Below are 18,867 nucleotides of genomic sequence, written 5' to 3'. Positions count from 1 at the left end.
AAGTGAGGAAAATGATGCAAGGACGCCCTTTCTATCGCTCTTGAGTTGAGATAGAGCACAACCTGCTTGAACTTCAAATAACAAGTTTTATTCACATAACAGTTCAGTATTGGGAGAACAGGATGGCCTGATACTAAAAGTTAGAAATCCATTATATAAACAGAAAACAAAATCTTCATTTCAATTTGAAGTACACCAGAATTAACCATCAACTCTACTGACACAGTAATAAGTATTTAGTCATGCCTGGGTCACCTCTAAACTTCATGAACTCAATGACAGTGGACAATTATCAATTTCAGAAAGACAGCTAGATGATTTAGGCAATCTAAAGTTCTATATAAAACAAATAAAATTATGTAGCTTGGACGCTCCAATATTGCATACTTAGCTCTCAAGTAGGCAGCAGCTCTGGTTTTTCCTCATCATTCTGGCTGTCATTGGACTGACTGGAAGCCATCATGAGCTTTTCTTGTTCCAAATCATAAACTTTGTCTGTCATGCCTTCTTTCTGGTATGCAGCAATCATAGTACAGTAAGTCATGAGATCGGGTCGATATTGATTATCTTTCATTCACTTGAAAACTCTCTCCATCTCCAGGATATCCTCGGCCTTTGCACACGCATAAATAACAGAATTGAATAAGGAAGTGTTTTCAGGGATCTCCAATTTCCCAGCTAACTGGACAGTGTTGATCACCTTATGGAAAAGGCCTGCATTTGCATATCCTCTGACCAGACAGCAAAAGGTCTTGGTGTCGGCTTTCATCCCTTCGGCACGCATTTGATCAAAGGTGTATTCCATATTCTTTGCGTCACCTGCATCTGAGAATGCCTCAATGACATTATTGTATGTTGATGTTGTCCATGGAAATGACAGTTTACACATGTACTCCATTACAGACGACATTTTATCATACATCTTTTTCTTCCCATAGGGAACTCGCAGCCGCTAGCCTTTGAGTGCAAGCTGGGTAAATTCCGCTCCTAGTAGAATAGCCAACAAACCATGCAGTAAACTGCACTTGGCAAGTCTCGTCCAATGAGTTCAGACTGGGAAGGTTGTTGGCTAGGAAAATCGATTCCAAGATCTCTCAATCGGGAAATCACTCGCTGAACCAACTCAGCGGTAAATGTCTCAATCTCATTCTTTTACTTTTTTCCTTTTTCCTTATTATTAGTATCCTTTTTCTTCTTTGTGTTTTCTTTTAAGACTCACCATTTGTTTTCTTGTTCATCACACCACCACTGATATAAGGAGCTGCTATGTCAATTCTACATAAAATTAGTGGCATTTGGCCCGTGCTAAGCCCGGGCTCAAACTACATTAAAATTTATATTTTTAACTTTTTTTTTTTTTTGGAAAGTTTTTTTGCTGGCAATTCGCACGAATGCCCCTATCTTGGGGTAGTCTTTAATTTGTCCCTCAAATTGTTGGTTTTTAATTTTTGTCCTTCGACACTTTAAGTAACAAAAAAAGTGGTCGAAAGTACTCCTGACATCAGAAAAACAAAACAAAACAAAAACAAAAAAATCGGCCTACCGTTATCTATGACCTAATTTCGCAAGGCAAAGTTCATACATAGAAACTTTGCCTTGTCCGGCATAAGTTCTGTAGGAATTAAGTTATTCGGCATAACTTCATTTCTAAAGAACTTATGTCGGACAAGGCAAAGTTTTTATAAACTTATGCCAAGCGAATTAGTTACTACACAACTTATGCCGGATAACTTCTTTTCTACATAACTTATGCCGGACAATGCAAAATTTCTATGTAACTTTGCTCGAAATATGAAACTTTGCCTTGCGAATTTTTGTTTTCGACTCTGCTAGGGATCGAACCCAGAATCCCTGGTTTCCTAAACCAACGAATAAGGGTACTTTGGCCCACAAATTTTCATTAAATGAGAAGTAGGGGCAAAAATTGAAGACCAACGATTTGAGGGGAAAAACTTAAAGACCAGTCCGTATAAAGGTCAATCCGCGCAAAAAAATAATTCACTACTCTAGCTTTTGAAGTAATTTGCACAGTTTTCCCTTCAAATGGACTGGTCTTTAACTATTATACAATAATGATATACATTTATTATACACATATTATACAATAATGATATATTTTCTATACATATACGTTACGTATACATAATTTATATGATATTTATACAGTTTTTATACATTGATATTTACTTATACGCCGATTTTTACTTGTATAATACATCAATTTTTAATTATATAGTGTATAATTCATAAGTATACATTAAATATACATTTATCAAAACAAAAATTATACGTTGACATACATTTAGTATACAGAAAGTATACATTTTTAATAATGATATACATTTATTATACACATATTATACAATAATGATATATTTTCTATACATATACGTTAGGTGTACATAATTTATATGATATTTATACAGTTTTTATACATTGATGCCGATTTTTACTTGTATAATACATCAATTTTTAATTATATAGTGTATAATTCATAAGTATACATTAAGTATACATTTATCAAAACAAAAATTATACGTTGACATACATTTATTATACACAAAGTATAAATTTTAATACACATATACAGTAATGATACATCTTCTATACAGCAACGATACATTTTCGGTAGTGATACATATAAAAAATGGTACACTTTACATGCATATGCTGAAATTAGTTAAAAAATGACTAGAAATTGAAATTATTTTGAAAAGGCTAAAAATGCATTTTAAGAATACTTTAGCTACCGGGTGTCAATAGTTTTACCCGATTGACCATTTATGTCCATTCCCCTTTAGTATATTTGGGCTTTCTATACTCATAGGTCAAGCAAAATATGAGTTTGGGCTCCTAAATATACCAGAAGCCCAACAAGATCTCCCATAAGAAGTAGACCCTTTGAAAGTGGACTCCATAAATGGCCCGCCTTATAAACCCATTAGTTTCCAGGCTAATCTACACAAATGTCCGCTTTTAGGTCACTATTTAGATTTTGTTCCTATTTTTATAAGTTATACAAATATATCACTTGAGAAATTAAATTACCCTTCCCACCGATATTAGACTTGTGTTAACGGGCGAGGGGAGGGAGAGGGCGTAGAACAATCAAATCCTCAATAAAAACTTAAAACTAACCCCATTGAGACTACCCCTTTCATAACTTATCACAAAAATACAAATAAACTCTAGTTCATCCACACAAGGCAAGATATTCAACTTCATTTTTCTCAAATCTGATTACAACAACATATCCAATGTAATCCCACAATGTGGGTCTGGGGAAGATAGGTGTATGCAGATCTTACCTTGACTTTTATGGGGTAGAGAGGCTGTTTCCGATAGACCCTCGGCTCAAAAGGAAAGTAGTAGATGCAGAGGCGGATCCAGGATTTGAAGTGTCCGGGTGCCATGCGTCATTCAATCAATTTGGGCTTCGGGTCGGATTATTCGTCTTTTCGAACTTTGATTCGGGTTATTCGTCTTTTCCGATGAAACATTTATTTATAGCAATATACAAGAAAAATTACAACTTTTATACATAAATGTACAAAACCCACAATCAAGATTACAACTTTTATACGTAAATGTACAAAACCCACAAGCAAAATGACTTTTATACATAAATGTACAAAATTCACAAGCAATATTACAATTTTAACACAAAAAAGCATTTTTGTAAGAAAAAAAAAACTCAAAAGAAATCAAGAAAGAAAGACGAAAAGATCCTTACAATGGGTCAATGGAGGAAGCAGCCGAATGGGATTTTGGCTTTGGAGCAATGAAGAGGGTTTGTTTAGTTGATGAGAATTGAGAAGAGATGGTTTGTTTCTTTGATGAGAATTGAGAAGAGAGAGAGGGTTGTGTCTTTTTTTAAATGAGAAGGAAGAGAGGGAAAGTTCTATTCTTAACTTTAAGAAATAAAAAAGTCAAAGATTAATAAATTAAATTAAGTCAACAAAGATTGCTACTGCTCATTGTTGTCTGTTGAGCAGCAAGGGTTAAACAAATAAGAATACAACGTTACAACATGTGATAGCTTAAAAAATGAAAAAAAAAAGGTGTGTCGATCATACCTAAGAAACTAATAAGTAAGTGATTTCGGAGAGATCAAGCTTTCTGTAAAAGCGTATCCATCCAGATGCATCTCACATTGAGGCCATGATACAAATGGTCCACTGGGTGTCCTAAACGCCTTCTCTAAATCTCCAAAAAAATTGCAAAGGAATAGCACTTCACCATTCGCAAACTTATATGTCGGTACGGCATTAAAAATCAAAGGATCTTCTAAGGCAACCAATGGAATCCAAGATTCCTTGACATCATACTGTTTCAATACCCATAACTTAAAAGTAAACCTTTTCTGATGTAAAGTATTAGAATGAATACAAAGCATTCCTTCCAACATTGAAACGCCAAAATAAGCGCGGCCCCTCAAGCTTAACGTTTCCTCTGGCAAGGGTATCTCTCTGTACACTTCATTTGAAATACTAAATGAAACCACCACAAAATGTTTTTTTCTTGAAAGACCGATCCAATGAAATGCCGCATGTACAAATGCCAAAGACGGCGTAAAAAACAAGTTAATCAAAAAGCCACGAGGATGTTTATCAATTCTTCTCCAGAAGCCACCTTTCAACGCGAGAATTTCATTAGTTATGGATCTATCCAAGACCTGGTGCACATGAAGGATCTTATACTCACCACTGGTTGAGTCATAACCCATTCCAAAACGAGAACAATCATCCAGTTTAAATTCTAGAGCGGGAAGTACTATTGATTCTCTTGTGGAGGGGTTCCACAACAAAAGATTGTGGCGGTAACCATCCAAATTATCAAGAACCTGGATAACAACCAAGCCATCGTAACAACAACGGATTACGAATCGATTTGGTTTAGGGTTTAAAGGGAAATCAAGTTTCTGCACATCCTCAACCGGTTGAAGAGACGACAAAGGACAACAATATATGGAAAATATAAAATCCTTAGGGCACATTTGGCTAATAAGAAGCTTTTGGGAATCTTGGTCATTTTTGGCAAAATTGAGATGCTTCATCTTAAAGTAAGGATCAGAGATTAATGCCTCCCAAAATTTCGAAACACATTTGAATCGAAGTAGAGACTGCACCGGTAATCTGCTGAGGATCTCCATAATTATTTCCTCTTTGAAGTGAATTGCAGTGGTCTAAATAGGACAAGAAAGAGTGAACAGACAATTGTGTTAAAGTATTCAAATATTAGACATTTCAACCAAGAGCTCAGAAAAGATAAACCTGGAATACATGAATTGCATGGATGTCCTTCCCAAACTATGAGCCAACTTAATTCATGTATCTATTTCACTTAAGTTTTGTAACTCTTAGGATGACCACAACATCCTCGTGTTCTCACATTATGTGAAGAGATTTGAAACACTTGAAATAAGAAGAAACTCTTCTCCTTCTTTTTACATCTTTGTCTATATTTCTTGTCTTATATTGCTCTTATTTTACAAGAGGAGTTATTTTTTGATTTCCTCTATCAACTATTTACTACTCATAATTGAATAAACTGAAATTACTCTGCAGTTGGCAGTGGTGCCAAGTAAGCAACAGACGAGCAACGTAGTTAAAGAATTTCTTAATAACTTGGTGAAGGCATAAAACTGGTGTGAGAATACAAGGCACACATTGTGGTGCTTTCTGTTCTGTTAGGTCTTTGTTTCACCGGGGCGGGGGATGTGCTCTAATGTTCCAATGGGTTCTAAAATATTTTGAACAATTTTAAACAGGAGAATACACCTTGTAGCCATAGCAAGCACAACGTCCAACCAAAAACAATTGAGACTAATAAATTGTAATAAGTAACACAGTCATTTCTCAAACACAACAAACTAATGAAAACTCAACGAAGCAGTCTTTGAGCTAGCCGTAAATTAAATGATCATCTTCATTCAAAAATAGTTTATCTTTAATGTTGTTAATTATAACCAACCTGGGACCAAGCATGTAACAAACTCAATTGTAAGTAAGTAACACAACTTACCCTCCTCCGATCAACGTCCATCTGGTCTGTTTTATCATCATTTGATGGCTCCGCAACGCACTTGCCTGGTTTAATTTTTTTTAAAAAAAGTGGTTGGTTTAATAAAGCAAAATAGAGACCCGCAAGGATGGCTCAATTGGTTGAGCATGGGGCTTTCATAATGGAGGTTCGAAACCCCCAGCCTAGGTCGAGCTCGTCGCACGGGACTTGCCTAGTGCGGGTTAACTCTTCTATGTGATGCAAGCTATTGCACAGAGTTGAATTTACCCTATGCGCACCCAAAAAGGGTAGCGGCTGCAAGTTCCATGTCATTAAAAAAAAAAAAGCAAAATAGAGAGAGGAAAACAAAACAGATACCTCTGGAGATCTGATTAAGCTTTTGGGGCGCACTGCAAACAATAAGTTGATTAGCCTTTTTTGTTTTCTTCTTCTTCTTCTGTATCTTTGGAGCACAAATACTACTATTTGCTAACTTTCCCTCATTCTTCTTTTTCTGCTTCATCTTTTGCAATTACCTGAGATTGAAAAAAGACTCAATCTTTTGCAATTAACTGAGATTGAAAAAAGACTCAATCTTTTGCAATTACCTGAGATTGAAACAAGACTCAATCTTTTGCAATTAATTGAGATTGAAAAGACTCAGTCTTTGCAAACGAAAAGGAAAGGCTCGTCCTTTTTGGATTTGGAACTGCTTGCTTGCTGGGGTTTCTCTATCTCTACTATGGTTGCACCTTATAATTCAATCGTGATTTGGATGGGCTTCAAATCCCTTTCCACTTTGTATTAGGTAGAGTTTTCAAAACGGGTCAGTCTAACTCAAGCCTTGCGGGTCAAGAAATTTGATCAGCTAGAGCGGGCCGATCGTTCCCCAGGCATATAAGGGCCGCGGGTTGGGGCAGGCTAGCCGTTCATTCTTTTTTTATTTTTTTAGGGAAAAGGGTCAAAAATACCCCTGAATTATTTAAAATAGGTCACTTATACCCTTTGCTAAATTTTTCGGGTCAAAAATACCCTCACCGTTACCAGATGAGGCCACAAATACTCCTCTGGTTAACGGCTGGCCACTAAATCCGATGTGACAGTGCCACGTGGAAAAAATTATCCACGTGGACGGCCACGTCAGCCTTTTGAATAGTTCAGGGGTATTCCTCCCCCCCACCCCAAAAATTTTTTAACAAAAGTTTTAAATTTTTTTCTTTTTTCACCAGCCACCCCTCACCCACCCCACCCCCTAAAAAAAATAAAAAAAAGTTTTGATTTTTTTTTTTGTTTTTTCACCAGCCACCCCCTCCCCCGCCCCGACCCCCCCCCCCCCCAAAAAAAATTGATATTTTTTTTATTTTTACATCAATCCCCCCTCGTCCTCCCACATCGGATTAAGTGGCCAGTCGTTAACCAGAGGGGTATTTGTGGCCTCATCTAGTAACAGCGAGGGTATTTTTGACCCGAAAAATTAACGGAGGGTATAAGTGGCCTATTTCGAATAGTTTAGGGGTATTTTTGACCCTTTTTCCTTTTTTATAATAAAAATTTTTTGTAATATAATATTCAAATCTATAAGTATGTTGATTTGTTAGCATTTCTAACATATGATTATATGAAAGTACATAATTCAACGACAATTTATAGTTTATTCAACACCAATTCATCATCAGCACATTTGAATTCGTTTGTGATAAAGTTGTCTTAATTAACATCTTCATCTTCATCCACATTCATATGCAAATTTAATTAGTTAAATATTATGAAATAACTACATTTCAAAAAATCAATAATATTTGAATTCACTTAAAAATATTGCCTCTTTAAATTTGAGTAAAGTTGTGTAATCGATTTAGAGTAGAAATAACGAACAAGTGTTTGGATATTTTCATGATGGATGCAACTTTTATACTTGGTGATTCGGCATTTTAGTTGTAGGCATTTAACACTAAATGAGTAGTTTATTGTGTAAGATACTAAAACTTATTCAGTAATTAGTATTCCTAGGATTTACTTTTTTTTTTTCCTTCATAATTTTCTCTTAAATTTTGAATTCAAATTAAATCACAATTATGAATGCAACTTTTATATTTGGTGATTAGAATTTAACACTAAATGAATAAAGTATTGTGTACGAAACTAAGACTATTCGGTAGTCACTATTTCTAGCTTTTACTTCTTTTTTCACAATTATCTATTAATTTAAATTTAAATTAAATAGTCTTTTGGTCCAAGGGTTGGCCTCGGGCTAGCCTCAGTCAAGCCTCAAGGGGCTGTGGGATAACTTGAGCTGGGCTTATAAACTTCTTTTAAATGGGCTTGAATAATCTTAACCCAACCCTACCCCAATAGCGGGCCAGGTTGAGCTGGCCTCAAGGGCCAAACCCATATTGACGGCTCTAGTTTTGGTGTTTGGCAAGTTTAAAGTGCTTTTAAAATAGGGAGAATAACCTATATACACATAAGAATAGAGTGTATTTACAAAACATGACGATACTTTTCAGTTTACAAAGTATACTAGTAAATTTCTTACAAAATAGATATGAAAATTTGTGTATGAAATGTGTATATCTCGCTCAAAGCTTAAAATTGTATACAATTTTCATACAATATTAATACAAAAATTAATTCAATTTTGAGTCTCACTTCGAATCAGATGAAATTCAAAATATTCAAATTTTTCAACACCAGCAGCAGATAAAAAGCTTAAAATCTAAGCTTCCTAGTTGTAGCTTCTCTTAATCTCAATTATCAGGTGCAAGCTAGCAGTTAGGTTTTGATTTGGGGATGTTTTGAATTTCAGGTCAATGTAAGGATTTTGGATGTAAGGAAAATTCAGAACTACACTTCTCCCTGTGGTCATCCATTACTATCTGCCTATACTGACACTTTATGCTACATGGGCCAAAACCATTGTTCGAACCTTGGTATTTTAAGAGATCTTCCTTGTTTGAATTTGAAAGACAACATTTTTTTATTAAAAGATGTATCATTTAAACCATTTAACTTTAGAGGTTTATGAAAGGAATTCATATGTTTTGGAAAAAAACGAACTTATTTTTGGAAAGAAAGAAGCCAAGTCAAATTGCCTTTCCTTTTTGAAAGAGTTTCAAGTTTAAAACCATTTGAAATAGAAAGGTAAACGTAAACCAATTTTTAAACCTACTTGATTAAAGTTTGTAAAAATAATCAAGTAATCTTTAAATCATTTTACCCTCTCGAGCTTAGTTTTAAAAATCGTAATCCCAACCGTTCTAAATGACGTTATCATCATTTTGCCTAGGTTTTCAACTAGGTTCTACTATAAGGGTTTCATTAACACATATGTTTACAAGAATACACAAAAATACAAATGATATAAAAAAAAGCAGTGGGCCGATGGGTGTACTAAGCCCATCGGCCAAATATGCAATTTTCATTCATTGCTAGCCTTCAATGCTTCCAATATTAGCTTCCCTTTCATCTTAGCTTTCTTTTCATGCCATATTGCAGGTTTGACTCGATCGGATGACATGTTGGACCTCAGGCCCAACCAAGATTATGCAAGGATTTTCCCCATCACGGGAACTCGAAAGGGGAGGAGAAAAGAAAGGGATATGGGGTTTAGTAAGTGTCTAGAATGAGAAAACTTACATAACTAATCATACTTAAACAAACGAAACACATAGCACTTAATTGATTTATTCACACACATGCATACAACTAGCAGCCCCAACAATGATAACAATCGATTAGAAGCAGGCCCAAGAAAATAGCAAAAGCACTCAAATAAGAAACAGGCTCATGCAGTATAAACTTTAAAGAGACAGGACCAAAGATAAACAAAGGCATGAAATGGGTCGGCTTATGCTAATCTTGAGGCATCGAGCCCAAATGGGACTCTAAATTTATAAACATTCATGGCAGCCAATTACCCCATTTAATAATCATACTTAACCAAAATTAAACCATTCTATAGGTATACAAGATATACCATACTAGAACATAGGCAGAACTCGTGTATACACAGTTTACTCGTTGTATATCATGCAGACAGCAGATCCATATAAAAGAAACAAAGCACAGGCAGTATACAGGAGTGGTATATCAAACTTCATTCTGTGCATCATAATAATCATCTCTTTTTCTAACCGTTCACCTCAAATGGTCCTAAATAACCCTAATGATAAAAATGCACCTTTAGTTCCTAAGTCCAGATTAATGACTCAACAATATGCCAAATACCCTTAACTTTTATTTTGTTGACACAACATTTCTCAGGTCAAATCAGTGGGTATAGTCAAAAATCAAAACTTGTTTAATTTTGCACATTAAATTTTGGGCAAAAGGACTAAACATGACACACATAAAGAAGAGAGGAAAAACAAATCAGATGAGGAAAAACATGAAAGAGACCTTTCCATAACCACTTTTAAAACATGAAAGAGACCTTTCCATAGCCACTTTTGAGACATACTCTCATTCTTAAACTAAGATAGGCTAAGGCCCGTGCTTAAACACGGGCCCAACATGTCCGGGTGGGGGAAATAGAAAGTTCCACATTAGAAAGGAATATGTGGCACAATGGAAACAATTTCCAGAGTTAAGGTGCACTAATAGCTCTTAAACCAAGCCTTAATCGTCAAAATCCACCCAAAGTGATAAGGCAGAAGAAATGCCACAAAATCAATTAAAACGGCACTATCCACATAGATAAAATTTAAATTCCCTACTGCAGTGCCATGGAAATATAGTAGTGATAACTCTCCAACTGAAGATATTCGACTCAGCCTAAAATTTTCCTATAAGCAGATTTGCAGCAGTGGAGATAGCTGCTCCTGTGATGGCACACTGCACCACCTGTTCATGAGAACAATCTTCCAGCTTGAAAGCTCTAGCCAGTGCTGCAGCATGAACAACGTGCCTCTCTTAATCCAACAGTCAGTCCATAGTACATCCCTACAGCTAGAATATTTAGATTTTGGATGAAAACATAAACAAATTTGAAGATTCAAGTTTCTCCTACTCACGAAGGATATTATATAGTTGCCTCAATTCAATAAAATGATCGTTATATCAAACAGTTTGTTATGCAAAGTGACTCCAGAAAATCACGCCGCGTAATTTGCTACCAGACAAATGAATATACAATTTCTCAGTAAGGTACCTGCAGTCAAACCACTTAATAGAAAAGCAAAAAAATCATAAAGCTGAGGGCACTTAAAAGTTAATGTCTAAACCTAAGTTGCTCGGACTCGGGTGCGGGTATCCATTACGGGAACGTATCCGAGTGTAGGATTCGGCATAATCTAAATTTTAAGATTTGGGGGTGCGTATCTAAGTATGGATTCGGCTAAGAAATTTCAAAATAATAAAAAATAGAGCTATAAAGATATGTCGTTGCTACTGTCTACTATCCAAACTCAGAACACGACATTGAATTCTTAGTTTCTTTGAAAGACGAAGCTGCAAAAATGAGACAAAAATACTATAAGATTGAAGGTATGCCATTTCCCTTATCTTAACTTCGTTTTATCTTTAATTTTGAGAAATCAAATCTCAAATTTCCCCCCAAATTTTTGATGTACTCCAGTCAAAGATCCAAAGTTGGTTGACCGTATCCGAGACGTATCTCGCACCCGTATCCGGTACGGGGATGGCACTCAAAACGGAGAGTCCGCGCAACTTAGGTCTAAACTTATCATCAGTAGAGAAAATTTGTTATTCAAATCATACCTCCACGCCAGTTGCTAGGCAGTATTCTTGAGTAGCTGCAACCGTATATTCCCGCCTTTAACTATCTTCAACTTCAATATTCTTCAACAATTTCATCATGCGTGAAACAAATTGAACAAAATTAGTATTGAGCAACATAAGAGTTAATTGTTCATTTCACTAAAACCTCTTGTTGTGTTCAATTACAAAGGCAATGGCATCCATACCAATAATCTGACCATTAATAAATACATGAATAGTACAATTGCAATCTGCATGTTTAATACAAAAATATTAATACCTACAAAGAAGTTTGAAGATTAAAACCAAAAACAGACCTCTACTTTTTTAGTTTGAGAATTAAAGAGAGATCTCTATACATGAAATGCTTGTTTTTTCAAAATATTTTAGTGGCAACATCAGTAGTACTCTGTACAAAAATGAAAATATATAATGCATCTTGTGCACAATAATATCAGTTTCAAGTGACTGGAGGAGAAACATATCGAGGAAAATCAATATCAGCCATAATAAAAAATAATCCTATCAGATACATAAATGGGTAGCTATATCAAGTTAAGTCTCAAGGAAATCAATAATCTAGGGAAATGTGTTCTTGAGGGTGCTTCAAAACATTCTATAAATGTGAATGCCCAGTGTGTAAAATCAAATTGCACCTTTTAATCTACACATAAATTAACAATGCACATGGTGTCATGCACAAAGCATGGATATCTAGAAAGTATCCCGATAATATGAGAGCTTAACTACTATTACCACTTTTTTAATTTTCTGTCTTTCAAGTAATCTTATCAACCACTGACACGCAGCAATACTGAAGGTTAGTGCATACCTCTCTTGAGTTGTATACACCTACATCAACGCAATACGGCAATGTAATCCAAATCCGAATTAAGCCAACAAATTCAAAATAGCATCCTGTAACATAATTAAATCATTAAGATCTCCATACAAGCCTTTACCGTACATGAATGCAAAATCAAATGGCTCATTATGCCACTTACTTCTGACACTGCCAACCACACAGAGATGAATTAAATAGGTGCTATCCGGTTTATCACAACGGAAAGGAAAGACAACATTCTAGTGGAACTAATATTAAGATGAAACATTTACCAATCGCCTAGGCACATAAGTTATAGACAATGTAGTTAAAAACCTGTTTATAAATCTTTATACATGATGAAAAGAAATGTAATGGTCTGAACTTGCCTTATATGTCGGAGGAGATAAAAAGCAACAAGTATTTTCCTACTTCAAATCTTGCACATCATAGGCAAAAAAACACACACACACAACAGCTTGAAGAGACATATAAAAGAAAATAGCTTCAAAAATAAAGTTGGTTAAACAATTTGTTACAAAATATATTTAGCAATAAAAGCAGATGATCATGTCTTAAAACAGAGAATATGGGTGAAATGACTAACATATGAAGAGTGGACCTAAAAACAATCTACTAAAGGTCTTCCGATTCTGCTGCGGGTTTACTTTTTCTTGGATCTTATCGATTCTAATCAACTTTCTTTGTAAATGTCACGAGGCCAGGGGGAGGAAACTGAACAAAACTGGGAGGGAGGAGAGTGAGACATTACTATTCTTGCCAAAAGAGAACTTCCTTTGTTGTGGCAAAATATTCTATACCAGGGTGACTGCTCTTACAATTGGAAAATATAAATTAAGAGGAATAAAGAAGATAATAAGGAACTACAGTAAATTAGATCTATTTAGAATTTAGTAAATAATCAAACTCAACCAACATACATTTATTCAGGACATTTATTTTCCTGTTAGGTAATACATTTATTTTCCTCTTATTCAGGACAATTCTTGATATATGAACACCCTTAAAGCAACAAAGATTATAGAACATAGAGATCTTCTTCGCATAGTCTCCTATTGTCTATCAAACTTATGAACTTCAAAAATATGTACAAAGAACTATTAAAATTAAAATATAGAATATGACTTTCATGCAGAAGCAAAACTTCTCTTTGCTTTCGAGGTCTGGACACCAATGACGTATAAAGAAGCAAGATCTGACAACTTTACACCATTTCAATCCGAAAAACATAGTCAAGATGCTATAATCTTCTAACTAAAATAGAAGTCGTGAAAATAGTCCTTTCTTGAACTTATTAGTATGAGAAGATGATAGCGCAAATTAGAAGCTAGAAAAGAGAGAACCACAAACCTGTGGGCACAGAGAGTGGCATAGTTATAGCCAATATTTAGTTTTAAATTTACTGCAAAAAGAGACTAAATAGATAATTAAACTTTCTCCTATGCTCAACAGAAGATGTTTTGTCTCTACAATATGGCCAAGAAATTTCATTCTTCTTTCAAAATAAAGGAGGATTATCAAAGTGATTCTCACCAGCCATTTTATAAGAGAGAGCACTCACCAGAAATTAAGATCACATTCATTTCGTGAAACGACCCACAAATTTCAGCGTCAATACAAAAGGTTATTTGCGTAGCCCAAACTATAAATTCTTTTTCCTTTCCCAGTTGCCACGTCTACTATTTTTTTTCTTTTTTCTAGCAGACCACATGTAGCCTTCATATTTCTACACATCATTTTTGGATCTCACTAATGCTCAAAAGCAAACATGCGGTCACACTGCTTGGAATTAGCTTCAGACTGCAAAGCTCTATGAACCATTTATAATTGGTAATTGCTACTTCCCTAAACCTAAATTCTTACTTAATCGTCACCAATGAGCCTAACCATTCACACGTAAGAAAAGCGGGAAAGGAAGTGGAAAAAAGGACTTGTCCAATATTTCGGGAAAATGTCAACAACTCAGAGAGGGTAACTAACTACTTTAAGGAGAACACAAAAGAATTAGAGAACCGTTCTGATAATTTCACATCTCTTTGAAATTAGAAAATGAGGCATACACGTGGTTGCTGGGAGAGAAGTCCAGTACAAGTGAGTCAAATGAACAGGTCCAAGTTTACAATCTTAAAACAGAGATTTTATCTTTAAAGACCTATTTCATTTCTCAATTTATGCTATGACATACAGATTTAGACATATTTAAACAAAAACAGAGGTGAGTAGTTTAATCATTTTAAGAAACAGAATTATTAATATGATAGGTTCAAATTTAAACAACATTTGAATATAGGTTCAAATTTAAATTCCAATTCTTTGTATTTCAACCTGGGCATTTTGCCCTTCAATCGACACTCAATGGTCCAGATTTGATCGACAATATCCACGAATAAAGGTTGAAGGGACCGTTTGGTTCTGATGTGTTCTAGAGGGGTCTTTTGGTTTAAGCTGTTGGACTTGGAGGCCCGCTTGTATATACGGGCAAAAGGGGTAATTAATTTTGATGCAAAAACATATATGTACCTGGTAAAAGAGTATATATTTACAGAATATGACGATATTTTTCAGTTTACAAAATATATCAATAGACTTATTACAAAATCTATACGCATTAAGTAAATTATAAAGAAGCAAATTAAACACATTAAATAAGGAAAGGAAATCGTTTTACTTATTTTATCTTTTTTTCTCTCCATTCAAAATTTAAAGATATAGTTACTTGATTTTGTCCAACTTTTGCTTCCTTATTTCATCCACTTTTCTCTCTCCAATCAAAATTAAGAGATATTGTTACCTAATTTTCTCTAACTTTTACTCAAAAAGTTCTGTCATTTTTATGTACAAAGTTCATACATCAAAAAATATATATGTATAATTTTCGTATGCAATATGTATAAAAATTATATGTGTATTTTGATTATTATAAAGTACATATAAATTGTATAAAATCTAATCAAAGTATGTATAAATTTTGAGAAAAATATGTATAATAAACTTGTAATTGATACAAACCAGATTCCATAAAAAGTTCATACGCCAGAAAATAAATATATATTAATTTTTGTATACAACATGTATAAATGTATAAATTCGTTATAATTTCTACATATAAAATATGTATAAAAGTTGTATGTATATTGTGATTATGATAAAGTACATATAAATTGTATAAAATCTAATCAAAGTATGTATAGATTATGAGAAAGTATATATGTATAATAAGTTTTCTGATAAATTTTATCCACATTTCATACACATATCAATTTTCAACATTTTTAAGACTAATTGATATCGAATTTGTTCGCATTTTATACACATTGTGCCGCATATATCTAAAAAATGATATATAGCAGACTCCATACACATTTCATACATATATTAGTTTTCAAAAAAATTTAAAACTACAGTTTATATAATTTATACAGATTTTCAAAACACACAATGATCGTATATGTCTCAAAACGATACAAATCAATTTTTATATACAATTAATATACTAGTTAGTAATCAAAAATACTTTGTAATATTGGTTTGAAAATTTGCACTAGGAGAGAAGATGAATTTTAGATGCGAAAGTGGTGTCTATCATATAGGGGGAGAGAGAGAGAGACAAATATTTTTAAAAATAAGAAGAAGTTGAATCATAACTATTCAAGAATTAAGTCCACATTTAAAACCAGATTTTCTTCCTTAAAAAAGGCCTAAAATCGTGAGTATCCTATTAAGCCCAAATCTGATATACTTTGCGACTTTAATAGTATATTTTGTAAATAAGAAAAATTATCCTTATGTTTTGTAATATAAAATCTTAAATAGGTATTATTAGGTCATTTTCCCTAACAAAAAAAGAATAACGATATTGTTTTTGAACTTTAAAAAAATGATGGGCTTGCACATGGCATTCTTAAGCAAATTTAAATAGACTGACGTTTTATTGGAAAACCGTTTCAGAAACTTCTCATTTGAAATTTCAGCAACGCACAAAAAGCTGATTTTTTTTTGATTTTTTTTTTTGAGAAAAGAAAGATAGAAACATTGAATTGACGAACTCATATTCAAATCTATGCTGGAATTTATCCGTTTAAATACTCGAAGACAAGCAATTTTAAGTAAAAAAGAATGAATAAACGAATGGAAGTCAATTGCTTAAACAATGAAACACAAATAAGCAAAGACACCTTTTGAATAAGAAATATAAAGACAACTAATTGTTACATATTATAAACGTATTAGCCACTCTTTTATCAGAACTAGTAAGACTAAGCAAAACTCAAAACAAACCAGTCCCGAGGATCGGAAAAGAAGAAAATATTTATCTTATGAACATATAGTTTTGACAAATTTGGAAGATGCGGCCAGAGACCTAATCTAAGCAAGAAAACAACATTTTGTTTCCAGGTTTCCATTTACAGAAGATAAGAAAAGCTACTTTTTCTCCTCATGTTAAACTAAAAATACAGCCATATTTAAAAATACACTTTCTGGAAAATAGGCAGAACTGGAAATTCGTTCGGTCATGCCCGAATTTCAGCATTCAAATTCAAATAGGTCTACATATTATACGCCGTTATAAATTAGGCCATGCCAGGTTTTCTTTCTGAGACAAACAATATGTAAGGGGGACAAACAGGTGCTCATGCTCGTATATAGATTCTTGAAAACTTAAACAAACCAAAATACGTGCTCGTGTCAACTCAGGAAGAAACAAATTGAAACTTAAAGTATCACATGGGCTACTGGTTGAAACAGGTCTCTGAATGTCTCAACAAAATGGAAAGGAAAATTGAGATCACTAGTCTAGACATATTCTGATTCAATTTTACCATAAAAATACAGCCATTTCAGTGGCATTTCATGTCAAAGAGAACATACATTTCTTTCTAAGCCAAAGGAAGTAAAGGATTTAAATCAAATCTGTTTATTGATACCAAGACATGCTCAAAGTTGTTAACCACTTTCAAAGTTTACTAACTAAGGCAGAAATAAAACCAAAGCAAACACTAACTTTCAAAAAACCTAAAGTCGAGCTGGAACTCTTAACTCAAAATTTCAAACAAGATAAATCATCCTAATTCAATCAAAATTTTAGTATATAAATAGGTCTGTCAAAATCTCAGAAGAACTAACTCCGAACCAAATATCCAAACTCAACTCCTAAAAAGAATTCAAACAACCAGTTTTAAACTAAAAAGAGGGAAGGAGACATTAGTAAATATGGAATTTAGACAAAGACTTAATCAAGAGCAGTAACCTCTTCCTCTGTTATCAACTTTAGACCATCATCAGACCAACTACTCGAAATTAAAAGAGAAGCAGAGACATAATAAACACATTACTGGATTTCGAATTAGTGAAACAGAAATCTTAATCAAAGTAAACTATCACATTTCATCATTCATATGTATGCAAATATTGAGACATAACAGAGGAGAGCAGGGAAAGAGGGATATATTTACTGTTTTTTTAAAAAAAAAAAAAAATAGGCCAAAAGTAGCTAACATGTTCACTTCATATCTGGTAACGATTGCAGGAATCAGAGTCAAAAACTTTATGACGTGAAGGAAAGTATTATTTAAAAGTAGAAAAATACTCTTTTTCTTTTTCTCCTATAATATGTAAAGGAAGCACACCTTTATAAACATTTTTTATGTATCCTAGGAGATTTAAAATTACACCCTGCTCATAAAGTATTAATAAGTTTCATACCTTCATGACCATAAACAAATTTCTTAATGTAAAGATGGAAATTATTTGGTCAAGTCACCAAAGATCACGAGTTATCGTTTTTCCATATCTACTGGAAATTATTCTATAGCGCCATAATATTAAAGTCCCACAAAGCTAACAGAAAAGGCTTACAAAGACACAATGTTTAAAATTTAAAACAAACCCGATGGGGTATTACGATACTTGAGAGTCCGTATTAACTGAACTGATTCCTTAGGAGAAAGGCCATAAACATAACTTCAATACATAGTTTTATCCCTAGTTTTATTAGGAGATGACCTTAACTAAACACAGATACCTCAAGTTCAACACACAGATGGTTAAAACGGAAAAATTTTACCATGGTAGAGGCTCAACCAACAAAAGTTGTGTAAGGCTCTATCCTTTGCTTGACAATTGGAATTTCTGGATCCATAAGTACTTTTGCTTATCCACACTTTTCTCTCTTTCTTTTATTCTTTCCAATTATCTTTTTGCTCTCTCATCTCTCTCTTTCTCATAGAATGTAAAACTTTTTCGAGAGAGAGAGAGAGATCCAAAATACTACTCCCTCTGTTCCCAAAAAATTATTCTTCTTT

The 18,867-nt window shown here is 33.8% G+C and overlaps 1 protein-coding gene and 1 long non-coding RNA gene across 9 annotated transcripts; both read right to left on the bottom strand.

Annotated features, from left to right (window-relative positions):
• Positions 1–151: 151 nt before the first annotated feature.
• Positions 152–6,876, bottom strand: LOC132616162 (F-box/kelch-repeat protein At3g23880-like). Of its 4 annotated transcripts, none has more exons than XR_009573029.1 (6): positions 6,612–6,876; positions 6,382–6,539; positions 6,025–6,089; positions 4,077–5,185; positions 3,309–3,483; positions 152–825 (listed from the first exon to the last, which is right to left on the bottom strand). XR_009573029.1 is itself a non-coding variant. In XM_060330769.1 (5 exons), the coding sequence occupies exons 2-4, from the start codon at positions 6,524–6,526 to the stop codon at positions 4,085–4,087; spliced, it is 1,311 nt and encodes a 436-aa protein (XP_060186752.1). In that variant the 5' UTR covers positions 6,527–6,539; positions 6,612–6,876; the 3' UTR covers positions 152–825; positions 4,077–4,084. The 4 variants fall into 4 exon arrangements, 1 of the variants encoding a protein (XP_060186752.1); XR_009573030.1 differs by having other exon boundaries at positions 152–819; XR_009573031.1 differs by lacking the exon at positions 6,612–6,876 and having other exon boundaries at positions 6,382–6,605.
• A 3,648-nt stretch (positions 6,877–10,524) lies between these two features.
• On the bottom strand, positions 10,525–18,834 carry LOC132615375 (uncharacterized). 5 transcript variants are annotated; one of them, XR_009572671.1, is made up of 4 exons: positions 18,630–18,834; positions 12,554–12,639; positions 11,016–11,802; positions 10,525–10,944 (listed from the first exon to the last, which is right to left on the bottom strand). It is a non-coding gene; the product is annotated as an uncharacterized LOC132615375 (long non-coding RNA). The 5 variants fall into 5 exon arrangements; XR_009572672.1 differs by having other exon boundaries at positions 10,525–10,889; XR_009572670.1 differs by having other exon boundaries at positions 10,525–11,166; positions 11,722–11,802.
• Between the last annotated feature and the right edge of the window lie 33 nt (positions 18,835–18,867).

Source organism: Lycium barbarum, chromosome 10 (genome assembly GCF_019175385.1).
Source record: "Lycium barbarum isolate Lr01 chromosome 10, ASM1917538v2, whole genome shotgun sequence".
Classification (NCBI taxonomy): domain Eukaryota; kingdom Viridiplantae; phylum Streptophyta; class Magnoliopsida; order Solanales; family Solanaceae; genus Lycium; species Lycium barbarum.
This window is presented reverse-complemented; position numbering and strand designations above follow the sequence as displayed.